The sequence below is a fragment of the Callorhinus ursinus genome, unplaced genomic scaffold (assembly GCF_003265705.2).
Source record: "Callorhinus ursinus isolate GAN/ISIS: 27379988/994484 unplaced genomic scaffold, GSC_fseal_2.0 scaffold9, whole genome shotgun sequence".
Lineage (NCBI taxonomy): Eukaryota > Metazoa > Chordata > Mammalia > Carnivora > Otariidae > Callorhinus > Callorhinus ursinus.
In genome coordinates, this window is record NW_027397071.1 from 59,412,826 (window position 1) to 59,438,307 (window position 25,482).

At 37.7% G+C, this 25,482-nt stretch overlaps 1 protein-coding gene across 2 annotated transcripts in view; it reads right to left on the reverse strand.

Annotated features, from left to right (window-relative positions):
• The window catches only part of SCP2 (sterol carrier protein 2), a 105,978-nt gene that overhangs the window by 40,957 nt on the left and 39,539 nt on the right, over positions 1–25,482 (reverse strand). The window contains exons 8-12 of one of the 2 annotated variants that reach the window (XM_073896749.1): positions 24,468–24,554; positions 22,990–23,140; positions 21,447–21,594; positions 11,505–11,612; positions 9,611–9,883 (exon numbers count right to left, since the gene is read on the reverse strand). In XM_073896749.1, the coding sequence (XP_073752850.1) occupies positions 9,645–9,883; positions 11,505–11,612; positions 21,447–21,594; positions 22,990–23,140; positions 24,468–24,554 (733 nt within the window). In that variant the 3' untranslated portion in view covers positions 9,611–9,644. Of the gene's footprint in view, positions 1–9,610; positions 9,884–11,504; positions 11,613–21,446; positions 21,595–22,989; positions 23,141–24,467; positions 24,555–25,482 lie in introns of those variants that run through there. The other variant, XM_025871636.2, reaches the window with a different exon arrangement.

Genomic DNA, 25,482 nt, shown 5'->3' on the forward strand with positions numbered 1-25,482 from the left:
TGGGCAAGTTACTCTGTGCTTTTATTTTCAACTTTTATAAAATACAAAAATAGACATGAGAATTAAATGAAGAATACTTAGAACAGTGCCCAGTACTTAGCACTGTGTAAATATTTGCTGTTGTTGTTATTCAGAAAATATCAAAGATAAGAGTTTGCAGCAGTGAGAAGGAACTAAAGATGTTTGGGAAGGAAACAGTCCATTTTAATTTAAACATTTAAACATTTTGGTTTCACCCAAAACCCAGCTAGATATAAATGCTAGCACAAAACCTGGCCTGTGGTAGGAAATTAGTAAATCTTCACCCCACCACTTTTCTTTCCCTTTTTCTTCTCCTCATAGTTCTGGTTTATACTTTGCCTGAATTTATGCATTCTGCCTTGTATAATAACTATTTGTGTTATCACATTATCTGCCTCTTGTACACCTGGGTGGTTCAGTCAGTTAAGCATCTGCCTTCGGCTCAGGTCATAATCCCAGGGTCCTGGAATCGAGTCCCGCATCAGGCTGCTTGCTCAGCGGGGAGCCTGCTTCTCCCTCTGCCTACCACTCCCCCTGCTTGTGCAAGCTCTCTCTCTCTCTCTCTGGCATATAAATAAATAAAATATATATTTTTTGAAATAAAAGCTACAGGGGATTCTGAATCAGTACATAAGTAGACACTATATTTGAGAACCAATTACACAGGCGCTTGGGGGGCTCAGTTGGTTAAGCATCTGCCTTCAGCTCAGGTCATGATCCCAGAGTCCTGGGATTGAGCCCCACATCAGGCTCCCTGCTCAGTAAGGAGTCTGCTTCTCCCTCTGCCCACCCCCCCTCCCGGCTTGTGCTTTCTCTCTCTCAAATAAATAAATAAAATCTTTTTAAAAAATAAATTAAAAATCAAAAAGAGAACCAATTACTTAGATCACCTAATGACAAAGTGGGCACACAATAAGCATTTGCTGAACTTTCATGGACTGAAAAATGAAAGATCAGGATCTAAAACTAGGTTGAAGCCATACTGGAAAGGCACTAAATGCCAGGCTTAATTGGCACAAAAGGCCAAACTAAATAACCATCTTCCAGCTTCAAAAAAACAATCCCTTGTAAGAAGCGGCATCTCAAATCACTTCCGTGGCCTTTCAGCAAATCAAAAACATTAATATGCATTTTCAAAAATCAGAGATAACTAATAATAGGATAAAGTCAAACTTTATTTATTCATTTTAAACAAGAGTTCAGTAAGCATTAATGCAATATATATGAAAGCACATTAAAAATTGAAATAAAATATGAAACTATTATATGAGTGCTAACAATTTAAAAATCTAAGTTTTAATGTGATTTTTCTAATTGAAAAATCCAAAAGGGAGGCGCCTGGGTGGCACAGTCAGTTAAGCATCCGACTCTTGGTTTCAGCTCAGGTCATGATCTCAGGGTTATGAGATCAAGCCCTGCATCGGGGTCCATGCTGAGTGCAGAGCCTGTTTGAGACTCTCTCCCCCCTCCTCCCTCTGTCCCCCCCGACACCCCCTCCCCCGCTCTCTCTCTCTCAAATAAATTTTTAAAAAGAAAGAAAAATCTAAAAGGAATTCATGATTTTAAACTAACAATAAACAAAATATTCATTTCAAATACTTAAATCTATCTTTTTTTTTTTCTATTATAGGTACTGTTATGGCAACTAGAAGATTTTTTTATCCAGATCTGGACAAGTTAAACTTGGAAACCATATCATGAAGCTTTAATTTTAAAGCTAATTTCCCAACACTGAGTTCCCACCAAAGTATCAATATCTTACAATTAAACTAACACCATTTGTAGAAGAGAACCTTACACCGTCCCCACCCCATCATAAGTTAGTATGTTTTGGAAGCACTTGACCATTTTCTGATTTTCTTAGAATCCTATTGCAATTTATTATCCAAGTAACCAGGGAAAAATATTTAAACCACTCAGAGCTGTCATTCTAATATATTTTCCAGGAGTCTGAATTCTTTCTTGGACTACAGCTAATGGCCATGTGTCAGATTTATTTGAACTATATCCACATCCTCAATATGTAGCAAGTAAACATTTACAATTCAATAATTCCTCATCCCTATTCAGGCTACTAATCAAATCAGCAAGATCCGTAAGGTTTTCCCCCAAAATGCTACCCCACCATTAAACATTATCCCTAATGACTGATGATAACAGGAAAATGTTACCAACAGTGTAGACTAAATACTGGAAAGGGTGCCTGGGTGGCTCCGTTGGTTGAGTGTCAGACTCCTGAACTTAGCTCAGGTCTTGATCTCAGGGTTGTGAGTTCAAGCCCCACACTGGGGTCCCTGCTGGGCATGTAGCCTACTTAAAAAACAACAACAAAAATACATAAATAAATAAAATATTGGAAAGTGTTTTCAAAGGATACTGCAGAAGGTGTGACATTCTTTGAAGTATTTAAAAGTTGAGTAAATTCTATCTTCCTGTGGTGTTTTAGGTTAGCTTTTCAGTGCCAGGGGAAAGAAGTAGATGACCTGGCCAAGGCTGACAAAATTGTTTACATTTGATAAAAGAATCTAATGTTGACAATATTATTAAAAGAGAAGTACTCTTGGGGTGCCTAAGTGGCTCAGTCAGTTAACTGTCTGCCTTCAGCCCAGATCACAATCTCAGGGTCCTGGGATGGAGCCCTTCATTAGGCTTCCTGCTCAGCGGGGAGTCGTCTTCTCCATCTCCTTTCCCCTCCCCCTGCTCATGATCAAGCTCTCTCTCTCTCTCTCAAATAAACAAATAAAATCTAAAAAAAAAAAAACCTTACTAATTTGACTGATAAAATATTATACTATTTTTCTTAAAAAGTACTCTCATACTCTATTGTTGGGAATATACATTGTCTTTTTTGAAAAAAATTTGGCAATGTCTACCAATTTTTAAAGATATACTATCCTTTGACATAGTGAGTCCATTCTTTTGAACTTATCTTGAGTATACAAGCAAAAGTATGCAAAGACATGAGGATGCTTATTGCAGCAGTGTTTATAATAGCAAAACTGTTACCACATACATGTCTGCTAGGTACGGTTAGGTAAATTTCTTATAATGAGAATACTGTGCAGGCATTAAAAAAGAATAAACAATATCTCTAAGTGGTAATATAAAAGGATTTTTAAGATGTAAGTAAAGAACGCTGTCTACAATGTGGTAAATATACATATATGACACATACATATAGAAAAGTTATATATGGGGCGCCTGGGTGGCTCAGTCGTTAGGTGACTATCTTCGGCTCAGGTCATGATCCCAGGGTCCTGGGATCGAGCCCCGCATTGGGCTCCCTGCTTGGTGGAGAGCCTGCTTCTCCCTCTCCCACTCCCCCTGCTTGTGTTCACTTTCTCACTGTCTCTCTCTCTCTGTCAAATAAATAAAATCTTTAAAAAAAAAACACAAAAGGTTGTATGTAGCCAAGATATGGAAGCAACACGTGTCTATCCACAGATGGAGAAAGAAGATGAGGTATATATACACAACGGAGTATTACTCAGCCATAAAACAGGATGAGATCTTGCCACTTGCAACAACAATACCTAGAAGGTATTATGCTAAGTGAAATAAGTCAGACAGAGAAAGGCAAATACCATATGATTCCACTTATGTATGGAATCTAAAAAACAAAACAAATGAACAAACAAAAAGCAGAAACAGACCTATATATACAGAGAACAAACTGATGGAGCCAAAGGGAGGGCATGAGGAGATGGGCTAAATGGGTGAAGGAGAATGGGAGACAGGCTTCCAGTTATGGAATGAATAAGTCATTGGGATAAAAGATACAGCATGGGGAATATAGTCAATGGTATTGTAATAATGTTGTATGGTGACAGATGGTAGCTACACTTGTGGAAAGCATAGCACAATGTACAGACTGTCCAATCACTACGTAGTACACCTGAAAGTAATGTAACATTATGTGTCAACTATACTTCATAACAAAAAAAAAGAAAGATTGTATAACCACACATATAAATATGCATTTGTTAAAGCATAACAATTTTGGGGAAAATACCCCCAAAAAATAGTAAAAGAGGTTGACTCTGAGGAATAGAACTAAGGGTAAGAAGGAAGAGAAAGACATGTTAAATGTTAAAATTTGTCATCCTGCTATAATGTTAAAAACCTTATGACAAACCTTTGGAGAACTATTTGGCAGCTTCTTATAAAGTTAAACATATATCTGCCCTCTGATTGAGCCATTTCACTGAGTTATTAACCCAAGAGAAATGCAAAAGGTATGTCCACAAATAGACTTGTACAAAAAGTTTCATAGCATCCTTATTCATAATGGCCTCAAACAAGAAAGACCTCAAATGTCCATCAACAGGAGAATGGATAAACAAAGTGGTATAAGGAATACTATTTAGCAATAACAAAGAATGAGCTACTGATACAAGAAAAATTTGGATCAGTCTTAGCCTGCCTGAGGGAGAAAGGTTTGGAGAATGGGGAAGATGTTTGAGGGAAGTCAAGTTTCATCTATGTTGTAGCATCTGTCAGTACTTCATTTCTTTTATGGCCTAAGAATATTCCATTGTATGAATATACCACATGTATATTGCCTGATGACAGACATCTCGGTTGTTTTCACCTTTTTGGCTATTATAAATAATGCTGCTATAAACAACTGTGTTTTGTGAGAACTGTGTATTTTATTATGTGAAAATTACACCTCAATTTTAAGAAAGAATATGGACATGAAAAATCGTATTGTAACTACAAAGAACGATTTCTGAATGTTTCAGTGAATGGCAGAACAAAAATATCTCAGGATGGCAAACAAGTTAATTATAATAAAAATATGTTCCTTCAGAGGAGAAAAAAGTTATGTGTCAATAAAAACAACCTGAAATGCCATATTCATCTCCTGATGAAAAGTTTTTTATATGAGAGTGAGAAACCTGTCTGAAAAAACTTAAATCACTATCTCTAATGTAAACTGCAACTCTTTTTTTTTTTTGGTCTTCTTCTAAATTTTAATTCCAGTATAGTTAACATATAGTGTTATATTAGTTAGAGGTGTACAATACAGTGATTCAACAATTCTACACATTACTCAGGGCTCATTAAGGTAAGTTTATTCTCAGGGCACCTGAGTGATACAGTTGGTTAAGGGTCCAACTCTTGGTTTTGGCTCAGGTCGTGATCTCAGGGTTGTGAGATCAAGCCCCATCTCAGGCTTTGCACTCAGCATGGAGTCTGCTTAAAAGACTCTCTCTCACTCTTACCCTGCCCCTCCCCACCCCCTGAGCTCTCTCTCCTTCCCTTAAATAAATAAATCTTAATCTATTTATTCCATTTAGTGTATTTTTAATTTCAGCTTTTGAGTTCTTTATCTGATTGTTTCTTTTTTATTTTTTTTTTATCTCTGTTGAGGGTCTCACTGAAGTCTTCCACTCTTTTCTCAAGTCCAGTGAGTATTTTTATGACCATTACTTTTAAATCTCTATCAGGCATATTAGTTATCTCTGTTTTGTTTAGCTCTCTTGCTGTGATTTTGTCTTGTTCTTTCATTTGGGACATATTCCTTTCTCCTTATTTTGTTTAACTCTGTGTCTGTTTCTATGTGTTAGGAAAGTCAGCTACATCTCCTCCAGGTTGGAGGGGACAGATCTGTGGAGACTAGGTCTACTGTTAGCAAGCTAGGTGGAGAGTGTTGGCAGTGCGCTGGTTCCCACAGATGTCCACGTGTCTAGGCTTGATGGGGGCAGGGAGCAGGGGAGGGAAATGCCACCTGCCAACTCTTTTGTTCTAGAGAAGTCTCCCAAAGAACGCTGACCCTTTAGCACAGGCTCTGAAATTAGTAAACAAATCTCCCTCCTGTATACCCCAGGTGTTTTTCAAACTGCTGCTTTTATACTGTATCTCCATGGGGCTATATGTTGTGCTATATCTTTAAGGGCTGGGACACAGTTTCCTATAACTTGCCCAGCTCTCCCAGAGCTGAGCCCACTGATTTGTAAATCACTAAGCCCACTGAATTGTATGGTAAGGGGATGATTTATTTCTTTTTTATTAAGTTTTTAAATTTTAATTCCAGTATAATTAACATACAGTGTTATATTAGTTTCAGGTGTACTATATAGTGATTCAGCAATTCTATACATTAGCCAGTGCTCATCATGTTTCACTTTGCAAAAACTTGCCAACATTTGGTATTGTCACCATTTTGGATTTTGGAGATTCTAATATATATGTAGAGGTATCCTGTGGTTTTAATTTGCAATTCCTTAGTGACATATGATGTTGAAGATCTTTCCATATGCATATTTGCCATTGTATATCATCATCTTTGGTGAGTTGTCTGGGTCTTTTGACCAATTTTTAACCATACTGTTCATTTTCTTATTGTTTAGTTTTAAGAGTTCTTTGTATATTTTATTTTATTTATTTTTATTATGTTATGTTAGTCACCATATAGTACATCATTAGTTTTTGAGGTAGTGTTTTTTAACCCCTCTATTTCTCCATTATTTACTTCTTGTGTGTATTTTCTAGTGTACCATTTTCATTCTTTGTCATTTTACTATATATTTTTTCACTATATATCTTTATATTTTAAAGTTATTTTTTAGTGGTTGCTCTAGGGATTATAATTAACAATTTATAGCAACCTAGTTTGGATTAATACTAACTTAATTTCAATAGTATACAAAAAAAGATGAGCTTTTTCCCCTCTACCTTCCTTTGTGTTGTTACTGTCATACAAATTATATCTTTATGCATTGTATACCTATTGACTCAGATTATTGCTGATCATGCAGTTGGATAGGAGGGGAGAAACATGACAAAGAAAAATGCATTTATATTGTTCTTTATATTTACCAATGTAGTTACATTTATCAATGCTCTTTATTTCTTCATATGCCCTTTATTCCACTGTCTAGAGCTCTTTCATTTCAGTTTGAATGACTCTCTTTATAAAGTATTTCGTATAGGTAACTTCTCTCAATTTTTATCTGGGAATGTCTTCATTTCTCCTTCATTTTTTTTAAAGGTTTTTATTTATTTATTTGACAGAGAGAAACACAGCTAGAGAGGGAACACAAGCAGGGAGAGTGGGAGAGGGAGAAGCAGGCTCCCTGCGCTCGATCCCAGGATCCTGGGATCATGACCTGAGCCGAAGGCAGACGCTTAACGACTGAGCCACCCAGGCGCCCCTCTCCTTCATTTTTAAAAAAAATTTTTTTATTATTTATTTGACAGAGGGAGAGAGACAGTGAGAGAGGGAACACAAGCAGGGAAAGTGGGAGAGGGAGAAGCAGGCTTCCCACTGAGCAGGGAGCCTGTTGCACAGCTCAATCCCCGGACCCTGGGATCATGACCCCAGCTGAAGGCAGACGCTTAATGACCGAGCAACCCAGACACCCCTCTCCTTCATTTCTATTTTTTATTTTATTTTTTAAAGATTTTATTTATTTATTTGAGAAAGAGAGAGAGAGCAGCGAGAGAGGGAATACAAGCAGGGAGAGTGGGAGAGGGAGAAGCAGGCTTCCTGCTGAGCAGGGAGCCCCATGCAGGGCTCGATCCCAGGACCCCGGGACCATGACCTGAGCCGAAAGCAGACACTTAACGACTGAGCCACCCAGGCACCCTTATTTTTTATTTTTTAAGATTTTTATTTATTTATTTGAGAGAGAGAGAATGAAGGGAAAGAGAGCATGAGAGGGGGGAGGGTGAGAGGGAGAAGCAGACTCCCCACCGAGCAGGGAGCCCCATGCAGGACCCGATCCTGGGACTCCAGGATCATGACCTGAGCCCAGTGCAGTCATTTAACCAACTGAGCCACCCAGGCGCCCTCTCCTTCATTTTTAAAGGGTGTTTCACTGAACATAGAATTCTCGCTTAGCACTTTCTTTCATTACACTGCCTCAATGGTTTCTGAAAAGAAATCAGCTGTTAAGCCTTACTGAGGAATGCTTCTACAGGATGAATTTTCTCTGTTGTTGTTTTCAATATTCTGCATTTTGCTCCCAACAGTTTGATTATGATGTGTCTAAGTATAAACCCCTTTGAGATATTCCTACTTGAAGTTTGTTGAACTTCTTGGACATGCATATAAAAGTTTTTTTCCTCAAGTTTGGGGAGTTATCAGTAATTATTTCTTCAAATATTCTCTTTGTCCCTTTCATTCCTCTCCTTCTGGGGCCATTATTATGTGTATGTTGTTAGAGTTGCTGGGGTCCCACAGGTCTCTGAGGCTCTGTTCATTTTTCTTCATTCTTTTTTTTTTTTCTTCTGTTCCTCAGCCTGGATAATTTCAACTGACCTACCTTAAAGTTTACTGATTTTTTCTTCTGCCTGCTCAAATTTGGTGTTGAGCCCCTCTAGTGCATTTTTCATTCCAGTTACTATAATTCTCAATGCCAGAATTTATTTGGTTCTTTTCTATCATTTCTACCTAGTAGCTGATATTCTCTATTTGGTAATATATTGTGATATTTTCCTTTAGTTCTTTATATATAGTTTCCTTTAATTCTTTGAACATACTTAAGTAGATGATTGTCTTTGTCTAGTAAATCCAATGTTTGAGCTACCTCAATTTCTATTGACTACTCTCCTCCCCCTGTGTATGGGCCATACTTTCTTGTTTCTTTGTATGGCTCATAGTTTTTCTTTTTTGAAAACTGGGTATTTTAAATAATATAATGTGGCAACTCTAGAAATCAGATTCTTCCGCTTTCCCAGAGTTTGTTGTTGTTGTTGACCTAGTGGCATTACCAAACTAATTCTGTAAAGTCTGTGTTCTTTGTCACAATTGATCACTAAATTTTCTTCTGGGTTAGCTTAGTGGTTAGCTAATGGCTGGACAGAGATTTTCTTAAATGTCTGGAACTAGTAAGTCTCTCAGTCTTTGCTGAGGCTCTGTCTGTGTGTTGGGGCTCTCAGCTAGGCAGTTTACAACTTCACCTTAGCCTCTACTTCCTGCTTGTACAGAGCCCCAAGGTTAGCCAGAGATAAAGTTTAGGACCTTCTCAGGTCTTTTCTGAACATGCGGACAGCCTTGAACATACACACAGCCTTATGTATATACTTGGTGTTCTAGATTCCCAGGGATATGTCAGATCTTTTCAAAGACCCCTATAAACATTTCATTCCTCAGCTTTTTCTTTTAAGTTTTTTGGTTGGGCTGTTTGCCCCAATTGTTAACAGCACCTCAGGCAGCTATATTGTTAAGCCAGTTGTTGCTAATTGTTCTTAGCAAATGACTCTGAAGAAAATATTGTTTGCACTGGCGCAAGTTCTCTGTCAGGTTACATAAAGACAAGGCTTTTAAGAATGGTTTACCAGGGAACTGCCAGACAGATCAAATAATGACAATTCTCTGAGAATGGGGCTTTGAAAGAGCTCCAATTCCATTTTGACTCCTCCAGTGCTGGCTAGGAGGATTGCAGGTTCTTGTTTTCAAGTCTACCATGGGAAAGGGGGAGTGGTATTAGAGCAAGGTAAAATGCCATAAAGCTTAGTATTCTTACGGAGATTCACCTGTTTGTTTTTAAAAATGTTCCCCCAGATTGTTGTAAGTCTTTGGTTAATTTCCAAAGTTCTGTAAAAACTTGATCTTGACAATTTTTACAAGTGTTCTTACAACTTTTATAAAGGAGAGTATTTGTCAGGTGTTGTTATTCCATCACTCCCAATGATATTCTCATCCCCCTCATTTTCAGATTACTTTGAAATATATTAGATTGTTTAGAGAAATAATAACAATAGTATACTGTGGGGTTTACAATATATTCAGAAGTGCATGGATATATGCTGTTGTAAAAACCCCCTACATCACATGTGAAATAGCATAACATTAATTGAAGGTAGACTGTGGTTAATTTAAAGATGCATGTTGTACATCCTAGAGCAGCCACTAAAAAATAAGAAAAAGAAATAATTCAACAGAAGAGAGAAAAAATACTATAAAATACCCAATTAATAAAAAGATAGTATGAAAAAGAGAAAAGACCCAAAGAACAAACAAGACAAAATAAACAGCAAAGTAGCACATTGTACTGCAACTATCTATGTGTGCATACCTGTCTACCTATCTCTTACTCTTTATCTACACACATCTATTTTCTCTACCAGGTTATAAACTTATCAAATTTCAGTCATAAACAGAAACAAACTGAAGTTAATTGCTGTAATGAATACACTGTTCATTCTAACTTCTTTATTTTGGAATTTACAATAATTTATAAAAATTTTAATTAATTAGGGTTATTGGGTGGCTCTGTTGATTAAGCATCTGCCTTTAGCTCAGGTCATGATCCCAGGGTGCTGGGATTGAGTCCCACATTGGGCTCCCTGCTCAGCAGGACATCTGCTTCTCCCTCTGCCCCTCCCCCTGCTCAAGCCTTCTCTCTCTCTCCCAGTCTCTCACTCTCTCTCCTGATCTCTCGCTCTCTCAAATAAAATCTTTTTTTTTTAAGATTTTATTTATTTATTTGACAGAGAGAGACACAATGAGAGAGGGAACACAAGCAGGGGAGTGGGAGAGGGAGAAGCAGGCTCCCCGCTGAGCATGGAGCCTGATGGGGGCTCAATCCCAGGACCCTGGGATCATGACCTGAGCCGAAGGCAGACGCTTAACCGTCTGAGCCACCCAGGTGCCCCTAAAATCTTTAAAAAAATTTTTTTTTATTAATTAATATATAAGACAGTATGAAAAAAAATACAAAGCTCACCTATCTTCATAACAATAAATCCCAGATTTTAGTGCTAAATTATTTTATAAACTTCTTTGTACAATTTCATTTTACAATTAAGGAAACTAAAAGTTAAAGTGATTAATTGACTAATTAATCAAAATAGTCACACGGCCAGTCATCAGTAGAGGTACAGTAAAATTCTTCTTCTTCCTTTTTTTTTTTTTTAAGATTTTATTTATTTATCTGACAGAGAGAGACACAGCAAGAGAGGGAACACAAGCAGGGGGAATGGGAGAGGGAGAAGCAGGCTTCCCGCCGAGCAGGGAGCCTGACGCGGGGCTCGATCCCAGGACCCTGGGACCATGACCTGAGCCGAAGGCAGACGCTTAATGACTGAGCCACCAGGCGCCCCTAAAATTCTTATTTCATAACTTTTAGTCCAGCTCTCTCAAGAGAAAAAAATTTCCATGTAATACCAACGACATATACAACTATATACAAATAATGTGCTCATTTCAAATTATTCTTATTCAGCAGGTCTAGCAAGATCTCTATTTGGAAACATTTTAAGTTAAATTGTATACCTATTTGAAAATAATAAAACTTTAAAAATATACATACTGTTGAATTTAGAGTTTCAACTAATTCAAATTCTCATCAATTACTACTGAAGTACACTACACTTAAAGGAAAATTAAAAATACTATGACTAAACAATCACTTAAAGCACTGGCTACCAGGTTCAGTGAATACAATCTTTCATTCAAATCAATGGCTAAACCATTCATATTTATGTCAAAAATGATAACAAAAATTTAGGAAATCTGTGTGTAGTATTACCTGTAGCTCCCAGTGGATGTCCCTTTGAAATCAATCCACCACTAGGATTTATGACCCACTTTCCTCCATAAGTATTATCTCCTCTATCAACCAGTCTTCCACCTTGTCCTAAAGAAAGAAAAATAATATTCATGAATGTTAAAAATAACATTGGACCAGGGGCGCCTGGGTGGCTCAGTTAAGCGTCTGAGTCTTTTTTTTTTTTTTTAATTTGAGAGAGAGAATGAGACAGAGCGCACATGAGAGGGGGGAGGGTCAGAGAGAGAAGCAGATTCCCTGCTGAGCAGAGAGCCTGATGTGGGACTCGACCCCAGGACTCCAGTATCATGACCTGAGCCAAAGGCAGTCGCTTAACCAACTGAGCCACCCAGGTGCCCCAAGTGTCTGACTTTTGATCTCAGCTCAGGTCTTGATCTCAGGATTGTGAGTTCAAGCCCCACATTGGGCTCCACACTGGGCATGGAGCCCACTTAAAAAAAAAAACCACATTGGACCAAATGATATGTTTTGTTTTGTTTTTTAATTTCAATATAGCCAAGATTTTCTTATAGCAAACATTTCTTAACAGCCCAAACATTAAATTGATATAAGCACTTCTAAAAGTTACATAATAGGGGTGCCTGGGTGGCTCGGTGGGTTAAGCAGCTGACTCTTGATTTCAGCTCATGTCATGATCTCAGGGTTGTGAGATGGAGCCGGCATCAGGCTCTATACTGGGCATGGAACTTGCTTAAGATTCTCTCTCTCCCTCTTCTCCAGCCCCTCCCCCCTTGCTCATGCTCTCTCTCTGAAAAAGAAAAAAGTTACATAAAAAATATTGAGTAATAAAGGTTTATATTTTCAGAAAATTTCATGCATGAAACAGAGCTCTTATTAGTTCCTAAGAACTCTCTGGCTTCCAAAATTGCTACAACTGTAACAGAGATTCAGATACCTAAAGAATGAAACTGGATACAATACTATAACTAAAATAATTATATCAGCTTTAAAAATCCATAATATTGCCCAATATATTCATTTCCATTTTTTAAAAAGATTTTATTTATTTACTTGAGAAAGAGCACAAGGGGGGAGGGGCAGAGAGGCAGAGGGAGAAGCAGACTCCCCACTGAGCAGGGAGCCCTATGGATACAGGGCAGGGGGTGGGGGTCACCTCATTCCCAGGACCCTGGGTTCATGACCTGAGCCAAAGGCAGATGCTTAACCATCTGAACCACCCATGTGCCCCCATTTTCATTTTCAATTGCACTGTTATATTGCACTGCTATATAAACATTTTTAGTAAATGGAGGGGAGAGTGTAGGGGGTGGGGTAAGGGCAGGGGACATGAAATGAAAGGAAGTGGCTGAAAATATTGTTAAACCATAAATGTAAGCTTAAAAGAAAATGAAAATTACGTGCTTGGTGATTTCAACATTCCTATCAATTCTCTGGTGATTCTTCCAGGTGGTTAAGAAATAAATTAAAATGCATGCATTATATAAAATATTCTTCTATCCATATAATGAAGTGGAATCTCCAAAGAAAGATGATAAAGGTGGTTGTGGTGCTGTTACAGGTGGCTAATAACTTTTAAGTATTCACTCTGTGTCAGGCCTTGTTCTAATTATTTTCCGTATATTTACATAATTTAATTCTTAACCCTGAGAAGTAGGTAGTATCATTCTCATTTTATAGATAAGTAACCAGCCCAAGGCAACAGCAGGGGATTGACCTAGGATTAATTATCAGGTAGCCTGGCTCCATAGCCTGTGTTCTTAACCAAATATTTTATTGCCTTTAAAAACCAAAGAGTTGGGGCACCTGGGTGGCTCAGTAGTTGAGCGTCTGCCTTCGACTCAGGTCGTGATCCCAGGGTTCTGGGATCTGAGCCCCAGGTTGGGCTCCCTGCTCTGCAGGAAGCCTGCTTCTCCCTCTCCTACTCCCCCTGCTTGTGTTCCCTCTCTCACTGTGTCTCTCTCTGTCAAATAAATAAAATCTTTTTTTTTTAAAGATTTTATTTATTTATTTGACAGAGAAAGCACAAGTAGGCAGAGAGGCAGGCAGAGGGAGAGGGAGAAGCAGGCTCTCCACTGAGCAGGGAGCCTGACATGGGACTCGATCCCAGAACTCTGGGATCATGACCCAAGCCAAAGGCAGCCGCCCAACCAACTGAGCCACCCAGGCACCCTAAATAAAATCTTTTAAAAAAACAAAACAAACCAAAAAACCACAAAAAGTTTCTCCATTGGTAAACTGAAGCACACTAATCACAGAATTTTTTATGACTGATACTTTTTTTTTAAGATTTTATTTATGTGATAGAGACACAGAGAGAGAGGAAACACAAGCAGGGGGGGTGGGAGAGGGAGAAGCAGGCTTCCCGCTGAGCGGGGAGCCTGATGCGGCGCTCGATCCCAGGACCCTGGGATCATGACCTGAGCTGAAGGCAGACACTTAACGACTGGGCCACCCAGGTGCCCCTAAGATTTTATTTTTAAGTAACCTCTACATCCTACATAGGGCTCGAATTCACAACCCCAAGATCAAGAGTCACATGCTCCTCTGACTGAGCCAGCCTGGCGTCCCTACGACTAACACTTGTTTTAAATCTAGGTTGTAGATTAAAAACCATCTATTGCAGCATTCTTTTATTTTTTGGTGTGTTTCTGACAGAGAACCTAATACAAGGCTCTGGTCATAACAGGTATTCTACCTGCCATTACAGCTTTTAAAACTCCTAAATATTGTTACTATACCAAGTAATAGCAGACTGAACACAAATCAACCCCAGGAAATCAATAATTCACTGCATGTTTTTTTCTATAATATATACAATCCTATTAAATATCAGAAGATTCCACTGGGAAGTTGTCTTGAGCTCATCAACTAAAAGTGATCCAGAGATAAAAGTACTATAATGACCACTCTTATGTACCACAGATAAGAAAATAAATAGAAAGCAATTATTATGCCTATTATGCATCAAAAACTCTGCTCTCATGGAGTTTACTTCATTGTCAGAAGAGGTTTGAGGAAGACACAGACAATATGTAAATAAAATATACAGTAGAGTGGTGGTAAGTGCCATAGGGGGGAAAAAGGCAGGAAAGGGGGTAGAGGAAGTGTTGGGACAAAAAAGACAGAGTTGGGGCGCCGGGTGGCTCAGTCGTTAAGCATCTGCCTTTGGCTCAGGTCATGATTCCAGGGTCCTGGGATCAAGCCCCACATCCGGCTCCCTGCTCAGCGGGAAGCCTGCTTCTCCCTCTCCCACTCCCCCTGCTTGTGTTCCCTCTCTTGCTGTGTCTCCCTCTGTCAAATAAATAAAATTAAAAAAAAAAAAAAAGACAGAGGTAAGGAGTTCACATTTTAAACCAAGTGATTGGAGAAGGCTTCCACTGAGAAGGTGACAATTGGTCAAAGACCTAAAGGGAATAAAGGAGCAAATCCTATGGGTATTTGAAGAAAGGCCCTGAGCTAGGAGTAAGCCTAGAGTGTTTGAACAAGGAGGCCAATGTAGCTGCCACAAAGTAAAAGAGTCAGAGATGTACATGAAGAAAGCTGGGGTGCTGTGAAGAGAATCCCTACCCCTCTGCCCCACATGCAACTGAAACATTCCATAGTGGTTTGCCATTAGGGTATTCATTCAGATAATGTTTTCCTACTAGGAATTACAAACTTTAAACACTTTTTAAATCTTAAAAATATTTAAAAACATATTAAAAGGGTGTGTTAGTCCCTACGTTTTTCTTTACTAAAAAAAAAAGAGAGAGATGTAGAAGTCAGAGAAATGGGAAAGGGGACTAAAGAGGACTTATCACATTTGGCTTTTACTTCTGAATGAGATGAACAGAGGAATGCCATTGATCTGCTGTATGCTTTTTTTTTTTTAAGATTTTATTTATCTATTTGACAGACAGAGTTAGTGAGAGCAGGAACACAAGCAGGGGGAGTGGGAGAGGGAGAAACAGGCTTCCCGCTGAGCAGGGAGCCTGATGCGGGGCTCGATCCCAGGACCCTGGGATCACGACCTGAGCCGAAGGCAGACGTTTAACTATCTGCACCACCCAGGCGCCCCTGCTGTATGCTTTTAACAGGATCATTAAAGATTCATTATAGAGAACAGACTGTAAGGAGACCTGGTAGGAGCAGACCAGTTATGAGACTACTATAATAATGTAAATGAGAAATAATGGTGGTCTGGACTAGGCTGTTAGTGATAAAGTGTGGTAAGATACAGTTATATTCTGGATATATTTAGAAGGTAGAGTCCATAGCCAATAGGACTTAGAGATGGATTCAATGAGAGCTGCCAGAGAAAGAGAGGAACTGGAGCAACTACAGGATGGGGAAGACTGAGGAAGGAAGACGTTTGGGTCACATGAGAAGCTAAATTTGGACTTAGGTTTGAGATACTCATGAGATATCCAAAAAACCTCTAAAAATTAGGCAGCTGGACATATGAGTCTAGAGATCAGGGAAGTAGTTTAAGATTGGGATATAATTTTACAAATCATCATTATATGTCAAAATGTATACATATTTAAAACCTTGAAATTGGGCTCCAGTTCTGCTAAGGCAGCATATATTCACTATAGCCTGTGTCTCCTACTGTTTACAACTGAAAACACTGGGTAAATACAAAAAACAACTACCTGAAGACTCTGAAAAGTAAACAAAAGCAGGGGAATCATGGAGGGAGTTAAAATGTGGAGAAGCCGCTACACAAGGATGAGTTCCAAGTTTTCTCTTTTTATTTTTTAGGCTCTCTTAACAGCTTTGCTCCAAGGGTGAGCACAGTCCTGGAGCAGACTGGCAGCAGGGCAGCACAGGTAGCTAAAAGTCTAACAAAAACCCCATCTTTCTAACCAGAGAGACCAGGAAAAGAAATCCATACAGGTCAGAGAGTAAGAGAAAGCTCACAGTGTAAAGAGCCAGAGAAGAGGACCCCTTATTTCTGTGTATGGACTTACAAATCTCAGGCTCACTCTTCAGCTAAGCATGACTAGGACAGACCCAAAGCCGCACAGCAAAGCCTTGGAGAACTGAACAGAGACTTTAACCGCGACCCACAGAAGGCAAGACAGAAAGTATCTGAACACAACTGGGTTGACTGCTTGCTAAAACAAAAACATGAACATTCTCTAGAGGATCTATACAATGTAACAATCACCTGTCCCCAGTACAATCCAAAATTAATACAGAAAAGAACCAGGAAAAGGAAAGTGTGACCAGCTCTCAAGGGAAAAAATAATCAACAGATGCAAAACCCGAGAAGCCCCAGATCATAGAATTATCAGACGAAGACAAAAATAACTGTTTGGACTATGAGGTAAGGAAAACACAGTAAAAATGAATAAAAAGTTCTCTATAATGAATCTTTAATGATCCTGTTAAAAGCATACAGCAGGGGCACCTGGGTGGTGCAGATAGTTAAACGTCTGCCTTCGGCTCAGGTCGTGATCCCAGGGTCCTAGGATCGAGCCCCGCATCAGGCTCCCTGCTCAGCGGGAAGTTCTCAGCAAAGAAATGAGTTCTCAGCAAAGAAATGGAACTTATGAAATGAGCCAAATGGAAATCTTAGAATTGAAAATGTAATATTTAAAATAAAAAACTCACTCACTACAGATGGGTTCAAGAAGAAGTTTCAAGAAGAAGGCAGAAGAAAGCAGACACTTAACAACTGAGCCACCCAGGTGCCCCATGAAAAAATTATTAATAAAATACTTTACATTCTATTTTTCATACTAAGTTTTCAAAATCCAATGTGTACTTCACACAATACATCTCAATTTGGACTAGCCACATTTCAAGGATTCAATGATCACATCTAGTTAATAGCTACTGTATTAGTCAGCATAGGTTTAAACACTCCAGTTAAAAGGCAGAAATTGACAAAGGATAAAAAACAATATACTTTGCCTATAAAAGACACACCTTATACAAATAGATAAATAACATAAATAGTTGAGAGCAAATGAAGAGAAAAGAATATATCATGCAAACAGTAAGCGTAAGAAGACTGGAGTGGCTATTTTATTTTATTTTATTTTGAGAGAAAGAGAGAGGGTGGGGGAGGGGTAGAGGAAAAGGGAGAGAGAATCTTAAGCAGGCTCCATGCTCAGTGTGGAGCCTGAGATCATGACCTGAGCCAAAATCAAGAGTTGGACCTCAACCGACTAAGCCACCCAGGCGCCCCTGGAGTGGCTATTTTAGTCAGATAAAAGAGACTTCCAAACAAAGAATATAACCAGACATAAAGTAAGATATTTCATAATGAAAAAATGGAAGACATACAACTATAAATGCACTTGTGCTTTATAACAAAGCCTCAAAATAAATGAAGCAAAAATTGACAGAAATAAAGGGGAAAGAGACAATTCAACAATTAATAGAAGAGATTTTAATACTCCTCTCTGATAGAGAAAAACAAATAAATCACTAGAGACATAGATCTGAAAATCCTATCAATCATCTCAATTTAATTAACATGTTTAGAACACTACATCTAATAACTGCAGAATCTGCATTATTTTCCAAGGGCATATTTATAGATAAATTCACCAATAATATATACCGTATGTTGAGCCATAAGATAAAATTCAATAAATCTGAAAGGATCAAAATCAAAGTGTATTCTCTGACCACAGCAGAATTAAATTAGAGAACAATAACAATAAGATATTGAGGAAAATTACAAATACCTGGATATTAAATAGCACACTTCCAAATAATTTACAGGTCAAAGACAAAATTATAAGAAACATTAAAAATGTTTTGAACTGGGGATGCCTGGGTGGCTCAGTCGGTTAAGCATGTGCCTTGGGCTGAGTCATAATTCCAGGGTCCTGGGATCGAGTTTCACGATGGGCTCCTTGCTCAGCAGGGAGCCTGCTTCTCCCTCTGCCTGCCACTCCCCCGCTTGTGCTCTCTTTCTCTGGTAAATAAAATCTTTAAAAAATATATTTTGAGCTGAATAATGATGAAATATATTAAATTTTATGGAAGGTAGCTAAAATACTACTTAGAGGAAAGCATACAGCTTTAAATACTTATATTAGGAAAGGAGAAAGATCTAAAATAAATGACCTAAGGTTCTCCTGTAAGAAACTTAAAAGAAGAAAACCAAAGTAAACCCAAAGTAAATTAAAGGAAGGAAAAAAAAAAGAGCAGAAATCAATGAAATGGAAAAATAGACGATTAACAAAATTAACAAAGCCAAAGCTGAATCTTGTTAAAGCTCAACAAAACTGACAAACATCTAGCTAGACAGATCAAGAAAAAAAAGAACACCAATCACCAACACAAGGAATAAAAAAAGAAGTTATCACCATAGATCCTATAGACATTAAAAGAATAATAAGAGAATACTTTGCGCAAATTTCAGCCAATAAATTTGACAACAATGAAATGGGTAAATTTCTTTAAAAATATAACTTAGAAAAATTGATAGAGCCTGGAAGAAACAGAAAATCTGAATAGGCCCATCTCTATTAACCAATTTTCACTTATCAAAAACTTTCCCAAAAAGAAACCTGAAAAGCACTTGATTATACTGGTAAATTCTATAAAACAGTCAAGGAAGAGCTAACACTAATCTTACACAAACTTTTTCAGAAAATACAGAATGAATGGTCACTGCTCAATTTGTTTTCTGAGACCAGCATAACTTTAATACCAAAACCAGGGAAAGAAGAAAACTTCAGACTTTCTCTGTCTGACTTATTTCATTTAGCATAATACCCTCTACATCTATCCATGTTGTCACAAATGGCAAGATCTCATTCTTTTTTTATGGCTGAGTAATATTGCATTGTGTGTGTATGCACAGAAACCCCCTCCCCCCCACACACACACCCACGCATGCGCACACGTGCACGCGCACACACACACATACACACACACCCTGCATCTTTATCCAGTCGTCTATTGATGGACACAGGTTGCTCCCATATTGTGGCTGTAGTAACTTACACTGCAATAAACATGGGGTGCAAATATCTTTTCAAATTAGTGTTTTTGCTTTTTTTGGATGATAAATATCTAGTAGTGGAATTACTGGATTGTATGGTATTTCTATTTTTTAATTTTTTGAGGAACTTCCATACTGTCTCCACAGTGATTGTACCAATTTACATTCCTATCAAAAGTGCATGAGTGTTCCCTTTTCTCTACATTCTTGTCAACACTTATTTTTTATCTTTTTGATATTTGCTATTTTGACTAATTGTGATTTTAATTTGCATTTCCCTGATGATTACTGATGTTCAGCATCTTTTTATGTGTCTGTTGGCCATCTGCATGTTTTCTTTGGAAAAATGTTTATTCAGGTCCTCTGCTCATTTTTCAATTGGATTATTTGGGGGTTTTGATGTTGAGTTGTATAAGCTCTTTATATATTTTGGATATTTAACCCCTTATCAGATATATCATTTGCAAATATATTCTCCCATCCAGAAGTTGCCATTTTGTTTTGTTGATGGACCCTTTGCTTAATTGTGGTGTAGTCTCAATAGTTTATTGTTGCTTTTGTTTCTCTTCCCTGAGGAGAAATATCCATAAAAATACTGCTAAGGCTAATGTGTCCAAGAGATTACTGCCTTTGTTTACTTTTAAAAGATTTATGGTTTCAGGTCTCAACTTTAGGTCTTTAATCCATTTTGAGTTTATTTCTGTGTATGGTATAAGACAGTGGTTCAGTTTTCCCAGCACTACTTATCTAAGAAACTGTCTTTTCCCATTATATAGTCTTGCCTCCTTTGTTGTAGATTAATTGACCATACAAGTGTGAGTTTATTTCTGGGCTCTCCTGTTCAGTGATCTATGTGCCTATTTTTCTGCCAATACCATACTGCTTTGATTACTATAACTTTGTAGTATATCTTGAAATCTGAGACTGTGATACCTCCAGCTTTGTTCTTCTTTCTCAAGACTGTTTTGGCTATTTGGAATCTTTTGTAAAAGGTTCTATACAAATTTTAGGAATATCTGTTCTAGTTCTGTGAAAAACACTATTGGTATTTTGATAAGGATTGCATTGGATCTATAGATTTCTTCAGGTAGTATGAATATTTTGACAATATTAATTCTTCCGATCCATGAGCATGGTATATCTCTTCAGTTGTTTGTATCATCTTCAATTTCTTTCATCTATGTCTTAGAGTTTTCAGAGTATAAAACACTTTCATCTCCTTGGTTAAATTTATTCCTAGGTATTTTATTCTTTTTGGTATAATGTAAATGGAATTGTTTCCTTAATTTCTATTTCTGCTACTTCATTATTAGGGTATAGAAATGCAACAGATTTCTGTATATTAATTTTGTATCCTGCAACTTTCCTGAATTCATTTATCAGTTCTAATAGTTTTTCTTTAGTGGAGTCTTTAGAGTATTCTATATTTTACTTCTTCCTTACCAATCTGGATGTCTTTTATTTCTTTTTCTTATCTGATTGCTGCAGGACACACAATACTCTTTTCAGTGGCTGAAATGTTTAAAACTATTGGTGAGGATGTGAAGCAACTAAAACTCTCATACACTATTGATATTAATGAAAAATAATACAACCACTTTGGAAATGAAAAGAAAAAAAAAATCCTCCAGATCTTAACAACCAGTTTTTCCATTTTCCTTTCTGCAAGTATTTATTCAAACACAATATGAAATATTTGGAATTACGTATGTAATTTTTATCCTTTTTTTTTTTACTTAATGGTTCATAATAAGTACCCCTGGTTTACACAATACAAATTATTTGCATAATCTGTTATCTCAGTGTTGGTATTGTCCAAGACTACATGTTCTAAAAAGTCTAGTATCAAGATAGCTTACATTCATTTTGCACAATATGGCAGAGCCAACATGGAGGTAAAAGCAATTAGTGAATTCCTCTTTTTAATGGCAAAAATGAAATTTCCTCAGTGAAATTTACTAAGTTAATCTGCATCTCACCACAGATATTACCTTCTGGACAGAGTCCCAGGGCTTCATAAGTAAGGAGTTCATTGACAGAAAAGCAATCATGAAGTTCTATAACATTAATATCATTTGGTCTCAGGCCAGATTTCTCATAACACTTTCTGGCAGCTTCTTTACTCATATCAAAGCCAACCTAAAACCAAAACCACATATAAATAAATTAAGGGCAACAAAACTGGGACTTTTATATAAGATTCATAAGAGATTAATATGTATAACCTTTAATAGCTGAAAACTGAATGCACATATTGAAATCTCAGTTGATTCTATATTACACAGAAAGTCAAAATAAAAGAATATTCAGAATGGAGAATATACATATTAAATTCTATACTATAAAGAACAGAATTTTAAATAAGATATATAAAAAGGACTTAAAATTCCTCGGGCCATATCTTGTGCAGTTATAAAAACTCTTATCAAACTACAATATGTTGTTGTGGTAAATAGGTTGGAAGAGATACATCAATAGATCATTATGACTCAGATACACTAAAAATTTCTACATGAAAATAAACAATCTTCATTTAAAAAAATAATATAGGATACCATTTTTCCAAATCCTTGCTCTTAACACCACTTTGACCTCAGATAATAACAAGTCAACTTTTCTCCAAGGAATAAAATTGTGGTGTAAATGTACTGTACTCAGAAAACCTGAGACACGGGTGCCTGGGTGGCTCAGTCGGTTGAGCAACTGCCTTCGGCTCAGGTCATGATCCTGGAGTCCTCGGATCAAGTCCCACATCGGGCTCCCTGCTCAGCAGGGAGTCTGCTTCTCCCTCTGACCCTCTTCCCTCTCGTGCTCTCTATCTCTCATTCTCTCTCTCTCAAATAAATAAATAAAATCTTTAAAAAAAATAAAAAGAAAACCTGAGACGTTCTACCTCAGCCACATCCCAGCTTTGTGATCTTGGCAAGTTATAGAGACATTTTCAAATTCAAAGCATTGTTGCAATATCATTTTGTAAACTCTAATTACCTTTTGATTGTTATATATGTGCGTATATATGCACCTTTGCATTTCTTTAATATGTATGTGTGTATATTCAAATATTCAACTAACTCTAGGTCTGAATTCTCATTTTTTTAACTTCCTCCATATTTACTCAATCTTTAATCAGCATTTTTAAAGTGCTAAGGGTCAAGAAAGTTCCCTGAAAAGATCCTTGTTTTTCCCTCAGCTGTGTAAGAAAGGAGCTCTGGGCATATCCAGTCAACTCAAAAAGAAAAAAGCCCACCAAAATAGCACGTTTAGTTAGTTAAAAATGCATGCGTGCCTCTATCACAAGCAGCATTATGTTCTCATCAGTTTTTTTCCCTTAACAGATTCTTAAGGATGTGTTATAATATTAAATTTTCTGGACTGATTTTTTTTCAAGTAAATAACTTCTAGAGCGAATGACAACATGATTTCACCTAAAAATTTTTAAACAGAAATCCCTCAATTGATAAAATAGAATCTCAGACATACCCTATATGTTGGCTACCTGAACTTAATTTAAAAAAAAAAGAATCTCAGACATACCATTTTAATAATGCTTTTGTCTTCAAATGAGCTTGGCAAATCAGTTACCATCTCTTGTGCCAAAATTTCCACAGCTTTGGATTCCAGGCCATACTTCCGTACAAATACTTCACTAGCCAAAACTGCCGCTGCAGCACCATCTGAAGTGGGACTAAGAGGAGGTAAAAACAATTATTTACACCCAGGCTACCTCTATCCTAGGATTATAGACTAGGAGTTCTTTCTATGTGGAAAGAAAAACAGGATGTTTGCTAGTCATTGCACTGTCTTCATTGTGCAATCTACAGTTAAAAATTATACATGCTTCCCACTTGAGGACTGAACCTCTATCAGAACTTAAATACTACCAGTCATTGCTTGGTCTCTAAGAGTCTCTCCCAAAAAGTTCTCATTGCAAAGAATCCTGGATTAGCCTCTGCCCATGCATAAGGCATCTTATAGTGACTTCTGAGGAGTCCACAAGGTTATTCCTATCCTAGTACAATAAAAATTCCACTATAGGCCTGATTAGCTCCAGCTTTGCTGTTTCCCAAATAACCAGTCATGGAATCCTTTTGAAAACTGGGAAAAGATGGGATACAAGATACCAGAAAGTCCAAACCAGAAAGTGGTTAGTTAAGACTCTGGTGATCTCCTCAAAATAGCTCTTTTCCTTATAGCAAGCTGTAAAGGAAAGTGGCAGACACAAAAAGCCTTCTCTGAGTTCAGCTGGATTTATAAATGGGCAGACCTTCATACTGCAACAGATAAAAGCTGACCCCGTTTGTTCACTTGCATCCTAGCCAGTATCTTCCAGGAGACAGATATTGTCGAGCAATTTTCAAGATGCAACGATTACCATTATTAGAGCTATTTTCTCTTGTTTTTCATTTTTCTTGTTTCACATTTACTCTTAGTTACTATAATGGAGTAACACTTCCTAAGGTAGAAGCATAGAGCAGAGAAAACAAAATGCTTAAGGGAGAAACTCTGGACTCCACTGGCCTCCTAAGCCACATTTACATGAATAAAATACAATTTTTAAAAAGTGGGTAGAACTCATGAAAGAAGGAAATAAAATACAGAATTTCCCAGGAGAAAAGACAGTCTGTCTCTAGATATGAATGAGAAGTACAGGTCCTCCCTCCAGAGGGAGGATAGCAGGAGTGCTGCAGAAGCAGATACTGATACAGATTTACCCAGACACAAAGCCTAAGGTTTACCTAAGGCGGGGGGGAGGGAGCAATTATTTTTCTCTATTAAATATTAAAATGTGGGGGCACCTGGGTGGCTCAGTCAGTTGAGCATCCGACTCTTGGTTTCAGCTCAGGTCATGATTTCATGGGTCATGGGATCCAGCCCCACACTGGGCTCCACATTCAGCAGGGAGCCTGCTTGAAGATTCTTTCTCTCTGCAATCTCCCTCCCCCCCCAAATAAATAAATAAATCTTTTTAAAAAATAAATGAATAAATAAATATTAAAATGTGGTTTTCTTACCAACATTGTAAGACAGTCAAATAATCAAAAACTTTTCGAGATGTCATCACTTCGTCTAAACTGTATTCCTGTTGGAACTGGGAATACCTAAGTACAAAATAAGTAGTTACAGAATATGAGGTAGCAGTAACAATTTTGTTGAAAATATTCTGATCCAAAAGTCAGAGAATAATATGTAAATATTGTTTTTACAACCAAAAGACAGGCTTTTATGAGGTTTCAACCTTTAATATAAGTTGTTTGAATTGAAGTTTTTAAAAATCTAATCTCCAAAATACCAGACGCTATATAATAAAAAATTTGTCTAATCTTTGTCCTGGGTTCCTAGCATGGAGCTTCTAAAACCCTTGCAATTTTCTGAGTTATAGGAGTGTCTTTGTTATGCTAATAGGGTGACTCATAGTGGGCCCCTTGTTAACTGGGGACGGGGGGAGGGAAGGCAAGGGGCTGGTCATCCATAAACACCAACCATGTGAATACAGGATTCGGACTCTTGAGCCACTTTGACCGCTGAGGATAAGGGAGAGGGCTGGAGATTGAGTGCAGTCATGTGGCCAATGATTTAATCAAGTATGCCTGCATAATAAAGCCCCAACTAAAAACTCTGGACACTGAAGCTTGCTGGAGCTTCCTGGTTGGTGAGTACCTTCATGTATCAGGAGAATGATGTGTCCTGACTCCATGGGAAGAGGATACAGAAACTCAGCTTTAGGAATTCTCTCAGACATTACCCCATGTGCCTCTTTATTTGGCTGTTCCTGAGTTGTATCCTTTATAATAATACTGTAATCATAAGTATAACACTTTCCTGAGTTCTGCAAGTAACTCTAGTGAATTATCAAACGTGAGTGATCATGGAAACCCCTGAATTTACAGTCAGTTGGTCAGAAGTACAGGTGGCCTGGGGACCCTACTTGTGGCTGCCATCTTAACTGAGGGCAGTCTTGTGGAGGACTAAGTCCTTAATTCAGGGGGTCTGCATCAACTCGAGTGGTTAGTGACAGAATTGAACCGC